The sequence below is a fragment of the Camelus ferus genome, chromosome 11, assembly GCF_009834535.1.
Source record: "Camelus ferus isolate YT-003-E chromosome 11, BCGSAC_Cfer_1.0, whole genome shotgun sequence".
NCBI lineage: Eukaryota > Metazoa > Chordata > Mammalia > Artiodactyla > Camelidae > Camelus > Camelus ferus.
Window position 1 is genome coordinate 59,740,913 of NC_045706.1, and position 17,483 is coordinate 59,758,395.

The 17,483-nt window shown below is 56.7% G+C and overlaps 2 protein-coding genes across 2 annotated transcripts; both read left to right on the forward strand.

Annotated features, from left to right (window-relative positions):
• Positions 1 to 356: 356 nt before the first annotated feature.
• Positions 357 to 5,505, forward strand: SNCG (synuclein gamma). Its single transcript, XM_014555659.2, has 6 exons — positions 357 to 372; positions 818 to 1,031; positions 1,811 to 1,852; positions 2,179 to 2,306; positions 4,899 to 4,970; positions 5,198 to 5,505. The coding sequence occupies exons 2-6, from the start codon at positions 911 to 913 to the stop codon at positions 5,210 to 5,212; spliced, it is 378 nt and encodes a 125-aa protein (XP_014411145.1). The 5' UTR covers positions 357 to 372; positions 818 to 910; the 3' UTR covers positions 5,213 to 5,505.
• Positions 5,506 to 10,748: 5,243 nt separating this feature from the next.
• On the forward strand, positions 10,749 to 13,146 carry ADIRF (adipogenesis regulatory factor). The gene is made up of 3 exons (XM_006180458.3): positions 10,749 to 10,911; positions 12,666 to 12,728; positions 12,954 to 13,146. Exons 1-3 carry the CDS (start codon positions 10,851 to 10,853, stop codon positions 13,058 to 13,060), a joined length of 231 nt encoding a protein of 76 aa, XP_006180520.2. The 5' UTR covers positions 10,749 to 10,850; the 3' UTR covers positions 13,061 to 13,146.
• Positions 13,147 to 17,483: the final 4,337 nt, after the last annotated feature.

The following is a 17,483-nucleotide window of genomic DNA, read 5'->3' on the forward strand; positions in this document are numbered from 1 at the left end:
GGTCAGGGACACTGGGGATGTGGGAGACCCGGGGGGAGGTGGCCCCACCAAACATGTACCCATGGGAGTCAGGAGCTGTGCACGGGTGTTGAGTGGGGCGGCAGGAAGCGGTTGGATGAGTCTCAGGGAACCTGCTGCCCATCCATGCTGGTGGCCCGGAAGTGGGGGGTACTTCTTGTCTAACTCAGCATCTCTCACCCCTGGGCTGTGGGAGCCAGCAGGTGGGCGGAGACCCAGAGGGAGAAAGGAGCTGTCCTAGAGTAACACAGTCTGTAGCCAGGGCCAGGGCACAGGGGAGCCCTTTGGTGTATCTGCCCCAGCTCCCCCACCTGACCTTGCCCGAGCCCCGGGATGGGGGCGTCCACGGTGCTAGTGAGTAGCCGGGCAGCCCAGGCCCGTCTGGGAGGTTGGCCACTCTTGCCTGACAGGTCTGTTTGGCTCTGACCCCTGCCCTACCTGGGATACTGGTAGCAAAGTCACCTCCCCTCTCTGACCTCTCTCTGCCCCAGAGGTACACAGACAGCAGCTGCAGGCCCAGGAGCATCCAGTCAGGGCCACCCCTGTGGGCATGCAGGGCAGCAAATGAATGAAGGGCAGTGATGGATAAGGATATATTCAGCCCTCTACGGCCCCATCTGGGTGGGTAGGGGGCAGGAGGGGAGGACTGAGCCAGCAGGGGCTCGGGGGACCCTGGGAGAAGGTAGCGGCAGCCCCACTCCCTCCCTCTTCCCCTCTCTCCCTCCCCGCCCCCACCCCTGGGCTGGCTGGGCTCCCATCAGCCGCGCTGCATCATCAATATTTCATTGGCGTCAATAAGAGGCAGCAGCCGGGACAGCGGCTGCGGCAGCACTCCAGCCAGCTCCAGTCACAGTTCGCCTGGGGAGTCAGGCTCCTGTCCCTGCCCACCACCATGGACGTCTTCAAGAAGGGCTTCTCCATCGCCAAGGAGGGTGTGGTGGGCGCCGTGGAGAAGACCAAGCAGGGGGTGACAGAGGCGGCTGAGAAGACCAAGGAGGGTGTCATGTATGTGGGTGAGTTTGGGCGTGGAAGGGCCGGGCAGGGCGGGGCAGCTCGGTGGCCGCCCAGCTACCTGGGCCCCAGGAAGGCATTTTGGGAGGGATGAGGACCTGGCTGTAAAGTCAGGGTCTCCCTGCCCTGGAGCACCTCCACTCTTTTACTGTTTGGGCCTCCTAGGGGGCCCCTGGGGTCTCTGGGGCAGGACAGCAAAGAGGGTCACTCAGCTCTCAGACACACCTGTTTGTGCACACACCAATGCACACCCCAGCGCCCCCGCCCCGCCATCACCCACGGGCCCCTTGACAGATAAGAAACCACACTGAGCCTGGAGCCCTGGGGGCAGAGCAAGCAGGTGCTCGACAGCCAGGCCACAGGTCCCCACCCTGGTCAGAGGGAAGGGGGTGGTCTGGGAAGAGGAGACAGACCCTCAGGGTCCTGTCTAGCTCCACCCCCCCATCAGCTCCCTCTGAAGGAGAGGCCAAGCTGATGACTCAGCTCTTGCTGGCCCCATCGTGTGCTGCTTCAGAGGCCTAGGCCACACCCGCACGAGGTCGGACCCTACCTTAGGCCTGTCTCTCTCGTCTCCCCATCCTGTCCTGTCCACTTCCCATCTGTCCCCTCCTCCAGACACAGCAGGAAGTGGCCTTTGAAGGGATGGCTGGGCCCAGACACCAGCCTTACCCGCTGCTACCCTGCAGCTTGTCCAGCTGTTCTGCAGTGTGTTTGCCCTGACCACTCCCCTCCCAGCACCAGGAGGGGTGGGCCTGGGTTGACATCTCCATTTCCTCCGCAGGAGCCAAGACCAAGGAGGGTGTCGTGCAGAGTGTGACCTCAGGTGAGGAGCCCCAGAACCAGGGTACATGGAGGCAGGGATGTCCGGGGACTTCTGCACCCTGGTACTGAAGGCCCAAGCCCAAGCCTCTCCCTCCTCTTCAGCTGTACATGGACCCAGACCTCTCCAGAATCTGAGGCTAGACCCAGGGTGGGCCACCCCTATCATCATCAGAGCTCCCCTGGATTCAAAAAGGGGGCAGCCTAGGGTCTCCGGTAGAACTAGGGTTTTGAGTGCCCTGGGACAGGAGCTGCTCTGGCCTGGTGGGCAGGCCAGGCCCTGGGGTGGGGGAGGGGTCAGGGCCAAAGCCAACCAGTTTCCTCCCACAGTGGCTGAGAAGACCAAGGAGCAGGCCAATGCCGTGAGCGAGGCCGTGGTCTCCAGCGTCAACATCGTGGCCAACAAGACCGTGGAGGAGGCGGAGAACATCGCAGTCACCGCCGGAGTGGTGCGCAAGGTGAGACCTTGTCCCCAGCCCTGGCCCTCAAACCAGTGCCATCCTTTCCCCTGGCTCCCAGGGAGACCAGCTGGGGAGCAGGCAGTCTCACCCCGCTGACATACAGGTACATGGAGACTTAGGGGTCCTGGTCCGTGCTTGGTATTGTCACATCTATTAACTTCTGGAATCCTCACAAACACGCCTACGAGGCAGGCAGCGTGAGGCCCAACTGGAAAGTGAGGCTCAAAACCACGCCCTCTTGATGGTGCTCAGCATTTAGGAGATATCACAATTTACAAGTGAAATCGGGGTCCAGTGGGCCCTACGTGGTGACAGGCAGCCTCTCACGGCCAGTGGAGAGCAGGCCAGAGCTGCCGAGTCACCGCCCACCCAGTGTCCAGCCTCCCCACCGAGCCTGGCGGAGGAGGGGGGTGGAGAGGTGGGGAGGGCTGCCACCTCCTCCTCCGAGGAGCGGGGAAGCAGCGCCCCCTGGTGACGGGAAAACCGTGAGGGTTCTGACCACGCCCTCCGCCTCTGCCTTTGTGAGCATGCGTGAGTGCGTGCCTGCGCCTGCTGAGAGTGTGCACGTGTGTGTGCCGGGCCGCAGAGCGCACAGGAACGGGGAGGGGGCGGGGGGCACGCCCAGGAGGCGGAGGCCGGCTGGGAGAACTGTCCTTGCACCCACCGCAGAGACGCTCTGATTGAAGCATTTTACACTTGCTAACTCATTTAATCAGCACAAAATCCCACGAGACAGGGTGTGGCAGTGAGGCACAGAAAGATCAAGTAATGTGCCCAGGGTCCCACGGCTAGTCCCAGTGAGCCTGCAATGCCCAGGGCAGCCCAGGTTCCGAGCCTGTGCTCTGAGAGAGAAACTGTGTGAACGTGGGGTCGTGGTGGGAGCGCGTTCATATTGGGGACAGGAGGTGCTCCTCTTAGAGACAGTGCTGTCACCAGCTCTGTGTAAGGCTGTCCTTTAGAGAGCTCCTCTGCCTGGCACAGCCCCCTCCCGGCAGTAGAATCCCAGGCACCCATCACTAAGAATCCCAGCTCCAGGGAGTGGGTGGATGGGAGAGCAGGGGGTCACCCTGCCCCTGGCTCTGGGAACAGCATACGTTCTCCAGGTCCTATTTCCCAGCTCTTCCTCTTCCAACTGTATGACCTTGGGAAGCTACTCAGCCTCTCCAGGCCTCCATTGTCTCAGCTGTAAAATGGGAGAGGGGTGGTGAGGGTACCCACCTCACTGGGCTGTGTGATGATGCAGGGAAATGGCCCGCATGAAGCGGCTATGCCTCGCTCATGGAGAGCATAGTGACTCTATCATCATCATCAGTGTCCCTGGGCAGGACCCATATGTGCCGCAGGAGGTGCCAGGCCCCTCCCTCCCTCACCCCCACCCCCTGCCCATTGGAACAGGCCCTGGGATGGGGCCAGGCTGCCCCTGGGCCTCTGAGTGGAAGCCTCGGCACTCCTCTCTGACTTTGGAGGAGGGCCGGTGGGCCCTTGGAGCTACCGGGAGAGACATTTCCTGGTGACACCCAAAAACCTGTCATGACTCACCCTCCAGTGAACGGTAGAAGGATGCAGCATTGCCTGTCTGTCTGACTGCTCATGCCACTGGCCTTATGCACCCACCTTGGGGCAACAGGACTAGGCAGGTGGCCACCTGCCCTTTGCCTGGAGAGCCTCATCCAACTCTGGCCTCCCCAGTCCATCAAGAGGTGGGATAGCCCTGTGGTAGCACACAGGTGGTAGGACCCTCCAGAGGCAGGTGCTGAGACTGTGGTCCTAACTGATCATCCAGTCTGGCCCCACCTACCAGCTGTCACTTGGCCACCCCGAGGCAGGCCACAATCTCAGGCAAGTGTCTGGCTGAGTAGAGGCAGGTAGAAGGAGATGAGAAGTGGGAGAGGATTGTATAGTCCCTGCTGCTCCCAACCAGACCAGACTGAGCCCACACCCATTCAGGAGGCAGGGAGAAGGAAAGAGGGAGGCACTCATGCTACTGGGGATATGGGTGGGCCTGGAGCAAGCCAGACCTGATCCCTTCCAGCCCCACTGCTTTGAGCTCTGAGGCCTTGAGATAGATAGCTGTCCTCTCTACTCACAGGGTCCCCATGTGAACAGTGATAACATGCCCCTCCTCCTAGGGCTGTTTGGGGTCTCAGTAGGGTAAGGGTTTGTGATTCAGGCTGAATCACATGATCACATACCCTTATCCTGCTGAGGTTACACCTAGGGTGGGGTCAGGCCTAGGGTTTCAGGGGCCACTGCCTACCTCATCCCACCTCACTGGGCTTCATTATGGAGGAGGCCCAACCAGGGACTGTCAGTATCAGCTTTTGGGGGTGAAGCTGAGATCAAGGGTACTGGGTACCGCCAGAAGGCCTTGGCTCCATCAGACAGGGCCCCCACTGTGATTCCTTCACAAGGCTCTATCACCTCCATGGGCAGTCTGACCCCACCTCCCTCACCTCCAGCAGACACATACAGCAAGGTGATGAGGACCTCTACTCCTCTTTGAGGCCAGGGTGACGAGACCCTGGTTGCAGGGCAGCTGGGGGCTCTGTGCCCTCCACCCGGTCCCACATCCCCTTTGCTTTCCCACAGGAGGACCTGGAGCAACCTGCCCCGTCACCGGAGGGTGAGACAGCCAAAGTGGAAGAGGAAGTGGCCAAGGAGGTAGGAGCTGGGCTCCTGAGGTTACACAGGGGTCCCTGGGCAAGCCTGCTTCCCTCCCAAGGCCTCAGAGTCCTCAGGGGAGTCTCCTGACCTGCAGCCTCCTGAGCCTGAGTGTGAGGTCCCCTCATGGATGACCCCCTCAGATGATCCCTGTCCCCACCCCACCCAGGGTGGCCACTGAGGGGTGGGGGCCCAGAGCTGTGTGTGAAAGTCACTCTCTCTCCAAGGCCAAGAGTGGGTGAGATTAGAGGGCCACAAGTGAGCTGCGGAGGCCCTGAGGAACCCATCCCCTTTGCCTTGGACACCATCCCTTCCCAGCACAAGGAGTGCCTTGCCCTGGAGTGTGACCTGCGGGGCCACCCATGGTCCCCACACCCTTGCCCGGCTGCCCACAGGCTGGTCCTCCCGTGCTGCCACGACCGCCTTCACTTCCCTCCTTTGCCGCCCCCTGCCTCCCGGTCCTTCTGACCCCACTGATGCTGCTGTGAATTTTTTTTTTAATGATTCCAAATAAAACTCAAGTCCCCACTACATACCTGCCCATGCCTCCACTCTGTGCTGCCTCATTCATGAAGAGGCCCCTGGGCCCTCCTGGGAACCCAGCAGACCTGGGGTGTATCCCAGCCTGCTGGCCATGGGCATCCACTGCTGAGGAGGCAGAAAGGAATAGTGAGCTGCTGGTCCCCAGACCTCCAACCCCACCATGGGTGGAGTGAAGGATCTGGAAGAAGAGCTGGGCCAGGTAAGCTACGGGGACATCCTGGGCATTTCTGAAACCTGCTGAGAGCAAGCGCTGCCTTCAGGGACTTCTCCTCATCACCATCATTGTGTTTTAAATTACTTGATTAACTGACTGATTTAACAGAGATACTGGGGCTTGAGCATGCGCTCTACCACTGAGCTATGTGCCCAGTCCAGCCATCGCCTTGTAACATGGAGGTGGCGGCCCTGCTTTTGGCTCCTGCAGACACCTTCCAGGACACGCTGTCTGCTAGAGCATGAGACCTGGACACCCCAGGTTTTGAGCTTTGGCTCATCTCCAGGGTGGACTCCACTGACAGCAGGGGGTGAGGACGGACCTCTTGGGCCTTCCAGCCACGTGTGTTTTTGGCTCCAGGGTCCTTTCAAGGGAACGGGGACACCTAACACCCCTCCCTGGAGCAGACGGTAACTTTTAAAGATGTGAAGTCTAAACCCATAGCGAGGACCCTTTGTTCATTCCTCGGCAGAGAAGGCCTTGACCCCAGGGCTCCTCCCAGTTGGCCCCACCCAGCCTTGTGTTCCCGCCAGGCTGGGGCTGGGCTGGGCTTTCCTTTCCTTCACCAAAGAGGCCTGTCAAGCATCATTAGAAAACACAACAGCTGAGGTGCAGGAGAGGAAGCCTCCGCCCTGAGAGAAAAAGAGAGAAAGCAAATTCTTGTTGAGCTCCTCCCAGGTGTCAGATGCTGTACGCCGTGCTCTGCCTCGTTTAATCCTCAGAACAAATAGTCCGTATGCCCCAGTTTCACCGAGAATGAACTGAGAAACTGAGAGGTTAAATAACTTGCCCAGGGGCACAGAGCTAGGAAGCTGGGGACTGGGCAGGAGGCGGCGGGGCCAGGGGGCCCAGCTCCAGAATTGACTCCCTTGCTCTGCTAGGTCCACACGGACTGCCTGGGCTTCAGGGGGATCAATGGCAAGTGCCACCATCCCCGGGTTGTTTTGAAACCCCGGTGGTTCTTACAGGAAGGGCTACTGACATCACACTCTGGAGTCTTGTTCAGAGACAGCTAAGCAGAGAGCAGGGTTCCCTCTCCTTTGACACCCAGGTTGGGCTCAGAACATCTAAGTGGCTTGCCCCAGGCCTCCAGCCCTGGGTGTTGGCTCCAGAGCCTGAGTCCACACTGCCTGCAGACACGATCAGGTCCACACCGCCTTCCCATCCTGCCTCCGTGGTGAGGAGCAGAGGTCAAGGGCAGCCGTAAGGGCTGGAAACCCAGTTAAGCATGGCTGAGCAGGGTTGTACCCCAGCCTGCTGGCCATGGGCATCCACGGCTGAGGAGGCAGAAAGGAACAGGGAGCTGCTGGTCCTCAGCCCCACCCAACCCTACCATGGGAGAAGTGAAGGGTCTAGAAGAGGCTCGGAGCGGTTGGGGTGTTCCTGCTCCCAGGCTCAGACACTGCTCACCAGCGCCTGCACGTGCCAACACATGCCCTAGGAAGAGGCCACCTGGGGCCTGGGTGTGCCTGACAGAAAGTGAGGAGGAGCTAGGCCCACTCAGGTGACCAGGGCCCTGGGGACAGCGCATCACCAGGATCCCAGTGCCCTCTCCTCAGCTGAAGGAACCTGACAGTGTCCCTGCTGCTTGCTCCCTACCCCTACCCCTGACACATACTCAGGGCCTGATTCTGTGGTCACACAGCAAGGTCTGTCCTGTCCAGGAAGCCTCATCCCCACCCCATGGGCACCAGCAAAGCTCTTTGCCTTTAAGCCCCCATCACGTGCTCCTGACTTCCCTAGAGGAGTAACTGCTCTCCCCTCTTCCCTCTCCTTATCTGAGAAGACTTGGGCAATCTGCCCCTCTTTTCTTTGTTTTTTTTTTTTTTTTTTGGTAGGTGGCAGTTTTAATAAGCAAGAGAACTTACATACAAGGCTTGTCTTGGGCAACTGTAAGATGAGTAGATCTCTGCCCTGGACCATCAGAATCTTAAAAGTTTATAGAGGCTGTAACTGGAGTCAGTCATATGTTCAGTCCAGATGGTCTCAACAACACCTTACTCTCTCAAGGCTACATCCTTGAAATGGCTGCTAGAATGGGAATTATAGGCAGGGCATACATTCCAAGGATGGGGAGGGGGTGAGGAGCCTCTGATGGCCCAGGTCCAGTGACCAATAGTTACATCCTCTTGGTGACCTTTTCCAACATTGCTACAACGAATTTTTCAGTCATCTACTATGTATCAGGCAAGGTGCTTGACTCTTAGGAACCAAACTAAGCAAACTAGATATGGTCTTTCCTCACAGATTGCTCAGAATCTTGGAAGTGTCGGGGAAGAATAAATTTCTGTTTACCCCTCTAGGTTTTTCTGGCTGGTCAGAAAATTAAATTGACACAAGACAGACTGACAGGAGAAAACCAAAGTTTAATAACATGTATACATGCGAGAGACCCAGGAAAACTGAGTGACTCATCACAGTGGCTGAAACCTTCACCTTAAGTATCATCTTAAGTTAAAAACAAAAGAGGATGCTGGGACTACGGGTTTGGGACTTCTAAGGGGAGGAAAGCAATTGACATGGAAATGGAAAAGCAAATGGTTGGTAAATAAATGTTCACTCGACTATATACAGACAATGGGACACAGAGAGGAATTTAAACAGAATTTTCAAGGTTCTTTTCTGTCTACACACCTAGTTCCTACTACAGTTATCTATGGTGATAGCTCTATTCCTGTATGTAATAGGCTGTCCATCTAAATTCTTTAGGCAGATAAGGGTGAAGGTCACTATTTCTTCCTGTGTCTTTCAGACCTTGATTGTTTTCAACTTGAAATAACCTGCATATACCAACGAGACATTTTGGAGTGGCAAATTATGCTCCCCTACAGAGGGAAGCGAGACAATTTGAAAAGCAGTAACACTAAAGTATATCATGTTAGGGAAGGATGGAATGCTGGGAGGCCCAAACTGGAATGCTTAATCTAATCTGTGATCGTTAGGGAAGGCTCTCCAGATATTGTGATATTTTTGATGAAACTGGAAGGATGAATAAGAATTAGCAAGATTAAGCCCCCCACCCCCAAGGCCCCTCAGCTGAGTGTTGAGAATGCATCAGCCTATTTAATCCTCACAATAACAAGTTGGGAGATTCTGTTATTGTGCATCCCACCATCAAGGATTGAGGTTTGATGAAAATCCTTTAGACATTGAAGCTCAGACAGATTAAGGAACTTGCCCTAAGGGGTATCCGAACTCTAGAGGTCTGACTCCAGTGCCTGCTGCTTTAGAGCCACTCAGCTGTCTCTATTATGACCTTCTGGGGCCGCACTGTCCCTCCCACAGAGGCTGCTGCCTCCCCATCTGCTTTCTTGCCCACTGGGCCTGGTGCCAAAGCATCAGCATCTCAGCAGTGAGCTAACTTGAAACAATGTAAATGGCCTTCCTGGCCAAAGGGACTGGTGCTACTGGTGGTTTTTCAGGAAGGCTGGCAGGCCTAGGGCAGGGGCTGGGTGGGGCTCCCCCGAGTCCCAGAGGCAGCAGTCGGGCGACCCCGCAGCGACTTAGAGCTCGGGCTGGACCAGGTTCTCGGCTGGGAGGGGTGGGGCAGGGTGGGGCGGGACGGGCCAGCTGCTTTGTCAGTGTGCGTTTGGTGTCCCTCTCCAACCCGATCTCAGCGCCTGCCCCTTCCTCTTGTTCCGGTTCCGTGTGTGTGTGTGTGTGTGTGTGTGTGTGTGTGTGTGTGTGTGTGTGTGTGTGTTTCCAGATACCCCACACTAGGGACTGACCCTCCCCGGCTTATCCCGCCTGCCTCTCTCCCTCTTTACCCCGCCCCCCGTTAGAGGCAGGGCGTGGGCCAACGGAGTGGACCTGGGTAGGTAGGGGCTTCCCAGAGCTCCAGGACAGGGGAGACTCAGACAGAGGTGCAGAGGCAGGTCCAAAGAGGATGAATCCGAGAGCGGCTTTAGAGAATGGAGCCCTACACCGAGACGCAGAGCGGGTGGCCTCCAGGCTCCCAAGGCGAACCCCGGAGTGGGAGAGCACTGGGTGGGGCGAGGGCCCGACCTGCACCCTTTAGTGCCAGGAGGATGTGTCATTTTGCTGTCCCCGAGATTCCTGGCTGCCCTGCTGACTCACAGGTCTCTAGCCCCCATCCCAGCGCCCCTGGATCCCTGGAGAGGTGACCTGAGTGGCCTAGGGATTGGCCGCTCCCTTCTTCGCTGTGTGGTCTGGGGTGCTTCCTGCTCTAGTAATCGGGCTTTGGTGACCCACAACGATTTCCTTGCCTGCGCCGCGTACACACCGACCGCCCTCTCCGTTACTCCCCCTTCACTTCGGGCTGCAGGTCCCCAGCCAGGGCCGCACGCACGCACACCAGTGACTCGCCTTCTACGGAAGCGGGGAAGGATTTACTCGACCTTCTCCCCACTGAGCTCCCCCTAGCCCGGTCCCAGTGGCGGCTGGGCAGATGTCCAGTCCGCGTGTCCAGGCTGAGTGTGTGGGGACCACGTGCTTGGTGTTGATCAGGGCCCTAAGGTTTACGGACAGCCGACACGGATTTGAGTCCCTGCCATGTGAATTTGGGTGAGACCTAACTCACCCTCTGTGCCTCAGTTTCTTCATATAAACTGCTAATAAGACTCATTTCAAGAGGTTGTTGTAAAAGTTACACTAGGGGCTATAAGTGTTAGGGCAGCGCCAGGCACAAGGTAAACGCTGAATAAAAGGCAGCTGCTATCATTAACGAAACTCCAGCTTTGAGACCCCGACCTGGTACCGACCCCAGGCTCGCAGGCTTAGGGATCCTCGGGGTCAGGGAAGCAGGATTTGGCAGACAGGGTGGAGGGAGTTTGGTGAGCCTCCCTCTGCCCCGAACAGCTCTCTGTACCCCGGATCCAGCCTCTCTTCAGACCCTGGGTGGGACCACCGCCTTCCCACCGCGGCCCGCCTTCGGCTAGGACGTGCTCTCGGGCTGGCGGGGCCTGGAGCAGGGCCCGGTCACTCCCCCGAGTCCGTGTGCTGGGAACCGCCCCGCGCCCCCTCCATTCCCCCTCCCTTGCGGGGCGGGCCGGCCCTGGGGCGCCTTAAAAACCAGAGCCGGCGCTTGGGTTGCCGCGGCTGTGAGCAGGATCCAACGTCGCTGCTCTTACTCTTGACCACCTCGCAGACCGCCCCCCGCAGCCATGGCCAGCAAGGGCTTGAAGGACCTGAAGCAGCAGGTGGAGGGAGCCACCCAGGAAGCGGGTGAGGACAGCAGGCGACCTGGGGCACATACTGGGGCACCCGGCTAGACGCGTAGGAGCAGAAGTGCGGGGTGGGGGCGGTGTCTGCGCAGCACGTAAGTTCGCAGGTGGCTTCGGCTTAGAAGGGCCCTCCCCTGTGATGCAGGGACTTGGCAGGACGCCCACCCTGGTTAGCGCGGGGAATGATGCCTTGAGGGAGAGGGGAGAACAGCGGTGCCTGAGAAGCCCGGGACTGCCCTTTGGGCATTGCCAGAGCCAATCTGAGGAGGCTGGGAAGGCGGGGAGCAGCCCCACCCCAATCCTTAGAGGCCCCGCCCGGGTCCTTAGGAGAGGGTGAAGGTCCCCAGAGAGTGCGCTCTGCCACCCTGAGATCGATCTCTGCCTGTCAGGGTCCCAGAGGCGCACAGAACCAGGATGGAATGGTTGAAGCCCCTCCAGACCTCCTCCGGGCATTGCTTTGATCCACCCTCCCCACTTCCCAGATACTTTTTTGATCCACCCTCCCCCACTTCCCAAATACTCATTTCCTTTTAAGTCCTCACCCAGAGAACCTTCCCACCCTCAGCCCTGCAGGGCAGGTCCCCAGTCTTAATTTCTCCATCTCCAGCTCTTTCCCCCTCAGACCAAGCTTACAGGACTGGTGGTGGGAAGGGACTGAGGAGAAGGAGGTGTGAGGAGATCTTGGGCCCACCCGCTGAGGCTCTTCCAGTCACAGCTTAGCCTCCCTTGGGACTCCAGTTCCCAATCTGTCTTACACACATCCCACTCAACAGACAACATCCAAACCAACCCCTCCTTCATCAGTACCCTAGGGAAAGCCCCTATTTGCTCCTTTGAGGCTAAAATTCTACCAAGAAGCCTCTGTCTACAGTACCCTTCCTTCTGGACCTCACTTTCCCCATCTGAAAGCTGGGTGTAAAGGCTTCTTCTCTGGCCATGCCAGACAATGACCCCAGGGACCTCTGTGGGCAGCAGACCCCAGGGCCTGCCTGACCCCCTGGAACCCTGGCCCCTGGGGTCTGGATAAAGCAGGTCCGTTCCAGTTCAGCACAAGGATGAGTCAGATCTCTGGAGGCCAGAGCCACCTGTCTGTCTACCCAGCAGGCGTGACCCACCTGATCCCATGGGAACGTTGTTTCCACAGGCACAAACTCTGGTGCAGAGGAGATGGCCTGCCCTTGGAAGTTTCACCTATTTTCTGCACTTTGTTTCCTAATGCCTTAAGCTGCCTGCCCACGGAGGCACTGGCATCATTGCTTGTGTGCCCTCTGGGGAGAAGCACAGAAGCGAGGAGGTAGTGAGAGGGCCTTGCAAAGTAGAAGTCCCAGTGCTCCAAAGGCAGGAATTCAGGCATTGGGGCCAAGCTTCTGGGAGAGAATCTGTTAAAAGGAGCAGGGTTCTTTCTGGGCCATGCCCACCAGTAGCCACAGCCCAGATGCCAGCTCCAGCCTGGCCCTGCCCTGCCTTCCTTCCTCTGTTGGATATTTTCTCAGCAATCCTGGAGAAGGCAAGGGAAGCAGGCCAGAGGGGAAGAGCCCAAAGTTATAAATAAACAAGAACACCCTGGAGTCACGGAAAGGACTCATGCCCCCCACTGGCTGGGAGGCCTTGGCCAAAAGGTTTTACTTCAATGGCATCCATCCCCAGGCCTGTAGCATAGACCACTTGTGAGAACAGATGGGGGTTGTCAACAGTGGGGCCCTCGTGGTTGCTATTATCTCAACAGGGGCTAAAGGGTACATCTCTTTGTTCCAGTGACTGCGGCTGGAGCAGCGGCTCAGCAAGTGGTGGATCAGGCCACAGAGGCAGGGCAGAAAGGTCTGATAGGGCTGGTGGGCAGGACGGTGGGCAGCCCCAGCACACTCCCACTCCACCCAGCCCTTGCCCAGACACACCCTCTCCTCTGCAACTGCTCTACCCACATTGCTTCTTGGGGAGGGAGACCCAAGCCCGGTTAACCCCGCATGGCTGTGGTTCCCTGCCCCCCCTCCCCCATACCCCCCGACCCTCTGCCTTCATCTGCCTTATCCTTTCCTTTCCCAGCCATGGACCAGGTGGCCAAGTCTACCCAGGAAACCATCGACAAGACGGCTAACCAAGCCTCTGAGACTTTCTCGGGTTTTGGGAAAAAAATCGGTCTCCTGAAATGATAGACGGGAGACACGGGTTACTCCCTTCCAGGCCATGAGCTCTAACAGGCCCCTGGCCAATTGCCTTATTAAAGCACATATTCCTACCCCGTGTCCACTTCATGCCTCCCCCTAGAGTGGGCCCAGCCCTCCGTCGCCTAGAGCAGAGCCCTAATACCCATAAACTCAGCCGCAACATCTAGAGTCCTGGCATTCCAGACTCAGAAACCTGGACACTCCAAGAACCCTCAGCCGCGTACCTAGACTCTCCGTTATCCAAAGTTCAACCCCCATCTAGGCACGTGCTCCTCCCCGCTCCATTTCCCCGCCCCCGATTCCAAAATCGCTCCCCAGCTCCAGGACCCCGGCCCCTCCTAGGAAGGGGATACTCAGTCCCCAGATCCTCTAGGAGCTCAGCTCCGGGCGGGGGAGGTGGGGTGGCGAAGGGTTCTAACAGCGGGGAACTCGGGAACTTTTCCCAGTGAAGCTAAGCCGGGGGACTGGGAGCACTGGGCATCCCCCGGGCCAGGCACCCGCGAGGACTTCGGGGAAGACAAGGAACGCAGGTGAACGGCTTCTGGCCCTGGTGACCAACCTCGCCCGCCCGCCGGGTGTTTGCGCGGCGGCCGCACCCTGCGGTGAATCACGAGGCGAGAAGGGAGGGCGAGGACACGCCCCTAACACCTGGGCCCCGCCCAGTTGACTTCTGTTTGGCGCATCCCCAGGAGCCCCGCCCATGATACGCCCCCTGGGGGTAAGGTCTTCGGTACACGGGGCAGTGCACGTGGGAATGAAACGCTGGGAGCAGGAATGTGCGTGCTCGCGCGGGACCACTCCCTGGAGCACCCTTTCCCTTCCGGACGCACCGGTACCTTCTGGCCCAGGACAAAGGCCGGCAATTTCGTCCGGCAGGTCCCCCAGATGGTCTAGAGTTCATTTAATTCCCTCCCGCCCCCAGCACGTGTCCACGTGTCCCTGCACGCGACACCAGCCCTGGGTACGCCCTGCTGATGGGTGACTCACAGTTGCCACAGGAAGAGGCCCAGCCCTGGCGCCGGGTGCTGGCGGCCCTCTTCATCGAAACCCCCTGCCACATCTCGTTTGGTGACTCCCCTTTCCCTTTCCCCACCTCCACGTCTTGGCACACGCTAGTCCCTCTGTCCCTCCGGTGTTTTCTGGAAGAGCACGAGCCATGGTTTTTCAACTCACGAATACTGGCTACACGGCACTCCCCAGTCCTGGGGAGACTGAGAGAAAACAGCATCGTCTTTCCTTCCCACGCTGACTTAAGGCTGGCTTTTCCAGAGGCCTTTCACGAACTGCCAGCAGGGGGCAGTGTCGTCGTGTACACCTCCTCCCAATCACCTCTCCTTCACACCTCCAAGCCCAGGTCTCTCTGTGGGTGGCTCTGCCTAGGTGACCTTGCCCTTCTCCAATCTGAGATTCCTCCCAAATGAGCGACAAGTCTCCTCCTTCACCCTCAGCAGCTCCCACCCTCACCCCAGGGCAAAGCCCAGTGTCCTGCTTGGTTCCTGTTGCTCACAGTCCCCAAAAGAAGGCCTCACCAGTCTGCAAAATGGGCCAAGGCTGCTCCTCCTGGTCTAAGGGAAGGTCCTTGAGGAGACACCTCGGGTAATCTGGAGGCACTTCCAGCATCCCCGGGAGCCCCTGCTCTCAGGAGAGGACGCCAGGGTCCATCCAGAGAGACCGCCTGGGGCCCCATGGTGTGGGGGAGGGGTGGGCAGGGCTGGACCCACAGAGCCCTCACATCTTTTGCATCCTTCCTCTGCATGACTCAGGAGAAATCCCAGTTGGCCCAACAATCGCTCTTCATCCTGTTCTCCTTGTGAGTGTTGGCCTGAGGGATGGGTCTGTGAACCAGCTCAGGCCAAGGACAGGAGGAGTCAGGTCTGAGGGCCAGGAGCCTTCTAGGAAAGTTTTTTCCACTCAAAAGAAAGGCAAAGAAAGAAGCAGTTTCTCATCTTCCAGTGGACATTTTTGTGGCTGGAAATGCTGAGAACTCTGGCCGTCACGTGTAACCACAGGAGGAACAAGCCTAAGGAAAAGCCAACGTGCTGGTTAGGGCAGAGCAGAAGTACAGAGAGAACCTGGGTCTCAGGTTACTTTATTCAGTCCCTACTTAATCAGTCCTCTGGCTGCCACAGGCTAGGTGAGAGTGTCAGTTTCCTCATTGTCTGAACCACGCAAATTAGGATTCTGTTGCAAACCAAAATTTAAATCCTCATGTTACGTAGATGCTAAGGTCCTGCGTTTGCTGGCCTCACCCACCTCCCCAGCCTCCTCCAGCAAAGCGCCCTCCCTCTCTGCCTAAACCACATTAACTTTTTTCCATTTCCCTTGACATCATCCTTCTGCTCACCTCAGTCCTTGCATGTGTTTTCTGTCTGGAATGCTCTCCATCCTGCCCCATAAACTGTCTGGTCTAGGTGGCTCCTGCTCTTAAGGTGAGATCCTTAAGATCTCACCTTCCCTGATCAGCTCCCAATACACAGAATGGGTCCAGCCACTACTGATATGTTCTCACACCCTCTGTGCTCCTTTTCCACTGCTGTATATTAAGGAGTCACTTTCCTGTGCTTCTTTGTGATGGTTGTCCACAAGGCTGCAATTAAGTCCATTCTAACTGCTTAGCTCACACCCAGTGCCTAGAATGGTGCTCTGGCAACACCTGCTGCATGAATGCAAGAATGCCTGTGCTTTGGTTCTACAGATAGCAGAGTTGAGGCATTGTCAGGTTCACCACTGATGCAGGAAAACGGATATGGGGTGTGAGGAGGGCTGTGTCCCGGGCTTCGGTTAAATCCTTGGGACATGCCCCACCAAATATGGGTCCTTGGCTTCACGCAGGAAAGAATTCAAGAGTGAGCCACAGTTGAGTAAAGGTAGATTTATTTAGAGATACATCAAAAGGCAAGAGGAAGGCCACGAGGTATGGGGGTTGGGTGCTCAGATTAGAGTAAAGGTAGGTACACACGCCATAGACAGAGTGTGGGCCATCTCTGAAGAGGGAGAGAGAGGGAAAGGCCACGAAGTGCTGTGTTGCCAGTTTTTATGGGCTCAGTGGCTTCATATGCTAATAAGTGGAAGGACCAGTCTAACTAGCCTGGGGAAGGGGCTGGGATTCCCAGGAAGTTGGCCATTTCCCACTCTTCTGTGGCTAGCCTTGGGACTGTCATGGCACCTGTGGGCATGTTGTTCACCATGTTAATATATTACAATAGGCGTATAATGAAGCTCAAGGTCTACTAGATGTCAAATCTCCCACCATCTTGAGCCTCAAGGCCTACTGGGGGCTGAATCTTTAGCCATTCTGGTGTGAATGCTTATATTCCTTGAATGGCTGTGCCCTTCCTGTCTCACCGTGGTGCCATCTCTTCAGTGTAGCCTCTTCCACAACCCCCTGCCTCCGTGCAGCTGGTCCTCCCACGCACCAGGCAAATGCCTGTTTCTGCGTGCTTCTATCCCCCTCAACACTGAGCCCTGGGGGGCAGGGCCAGGTTGGACTTGTCTTTGGCCCCATGTCTGGGACAAGGTGGGCATGGTGCTGGGGAGCCCTGGGAGTCTCTAGGAGTCCAGGCCCGTCTCCACGAGGTTCATGAAGCTAGTTGAGCCCAGATGGGCTGAAGGGAAGAAGGCTGTGGCCACTGCACCTGTTGGATTTGGTCAAGTCTCCAAAGATTAATTCTTCCATTGGCAATTCCCCAAATCATTCCTAATTCTACAAATCTCAGTCCCCAACTAGCCAAACACAAAGTCACTAACATCACATTTTGGTTCCCCTCAACTTCTCAGTACTGATTCCCATCCAATTGCAGATGAGAAAGGGCAGAGTTTTCTACTTTCCACTTTATCTCTCTTTCTCCTTTTTTTAATTTGGTTGCTGTTAGTTCTCATTTCTACTTTACGAAAACACATAGCATTTGCATTCCATTCCTTCACACCTTTGTTTTGTCTTAGATCTGCAGCTGAAGATATTAGAAGCTCTCTGCCATTCCTTCTGCTGAAATATTTTCTGCTATCTCTGGGTTGGTTGGAGTTAGTCCTCTAGAAGTTGCCTGAAGAAGGAGGTATTTTCAGATGAACTGAGAAGACATCTGGGATCTGAGTTGAGAATTGTTATAGTTCCGCCCCTTGGGTTATTTCAATGTGTCCATGAGGGTTCATGGTGTTCTATTTTTGTGTATGGCATTTTCTGTTTTTAAAAAAGCTAAAATAAAAATTTAAAAAGAAGGGCTCAAAAAAAAAAAAAAAGGAAGGAAGGGTTCACGTGAACCATATTCTGAGTTCTTAAAAGTCTGGTAATGTTGGTCTGTATGTAGCCTTTATAACTACACTTTCAACTGGGTTTGAAATTAATAGCGTGTATTCTAAATAAAACTTCACTGCCTTCTGGCACAGAAGGTTGACACGTCCTTAGAAGCCT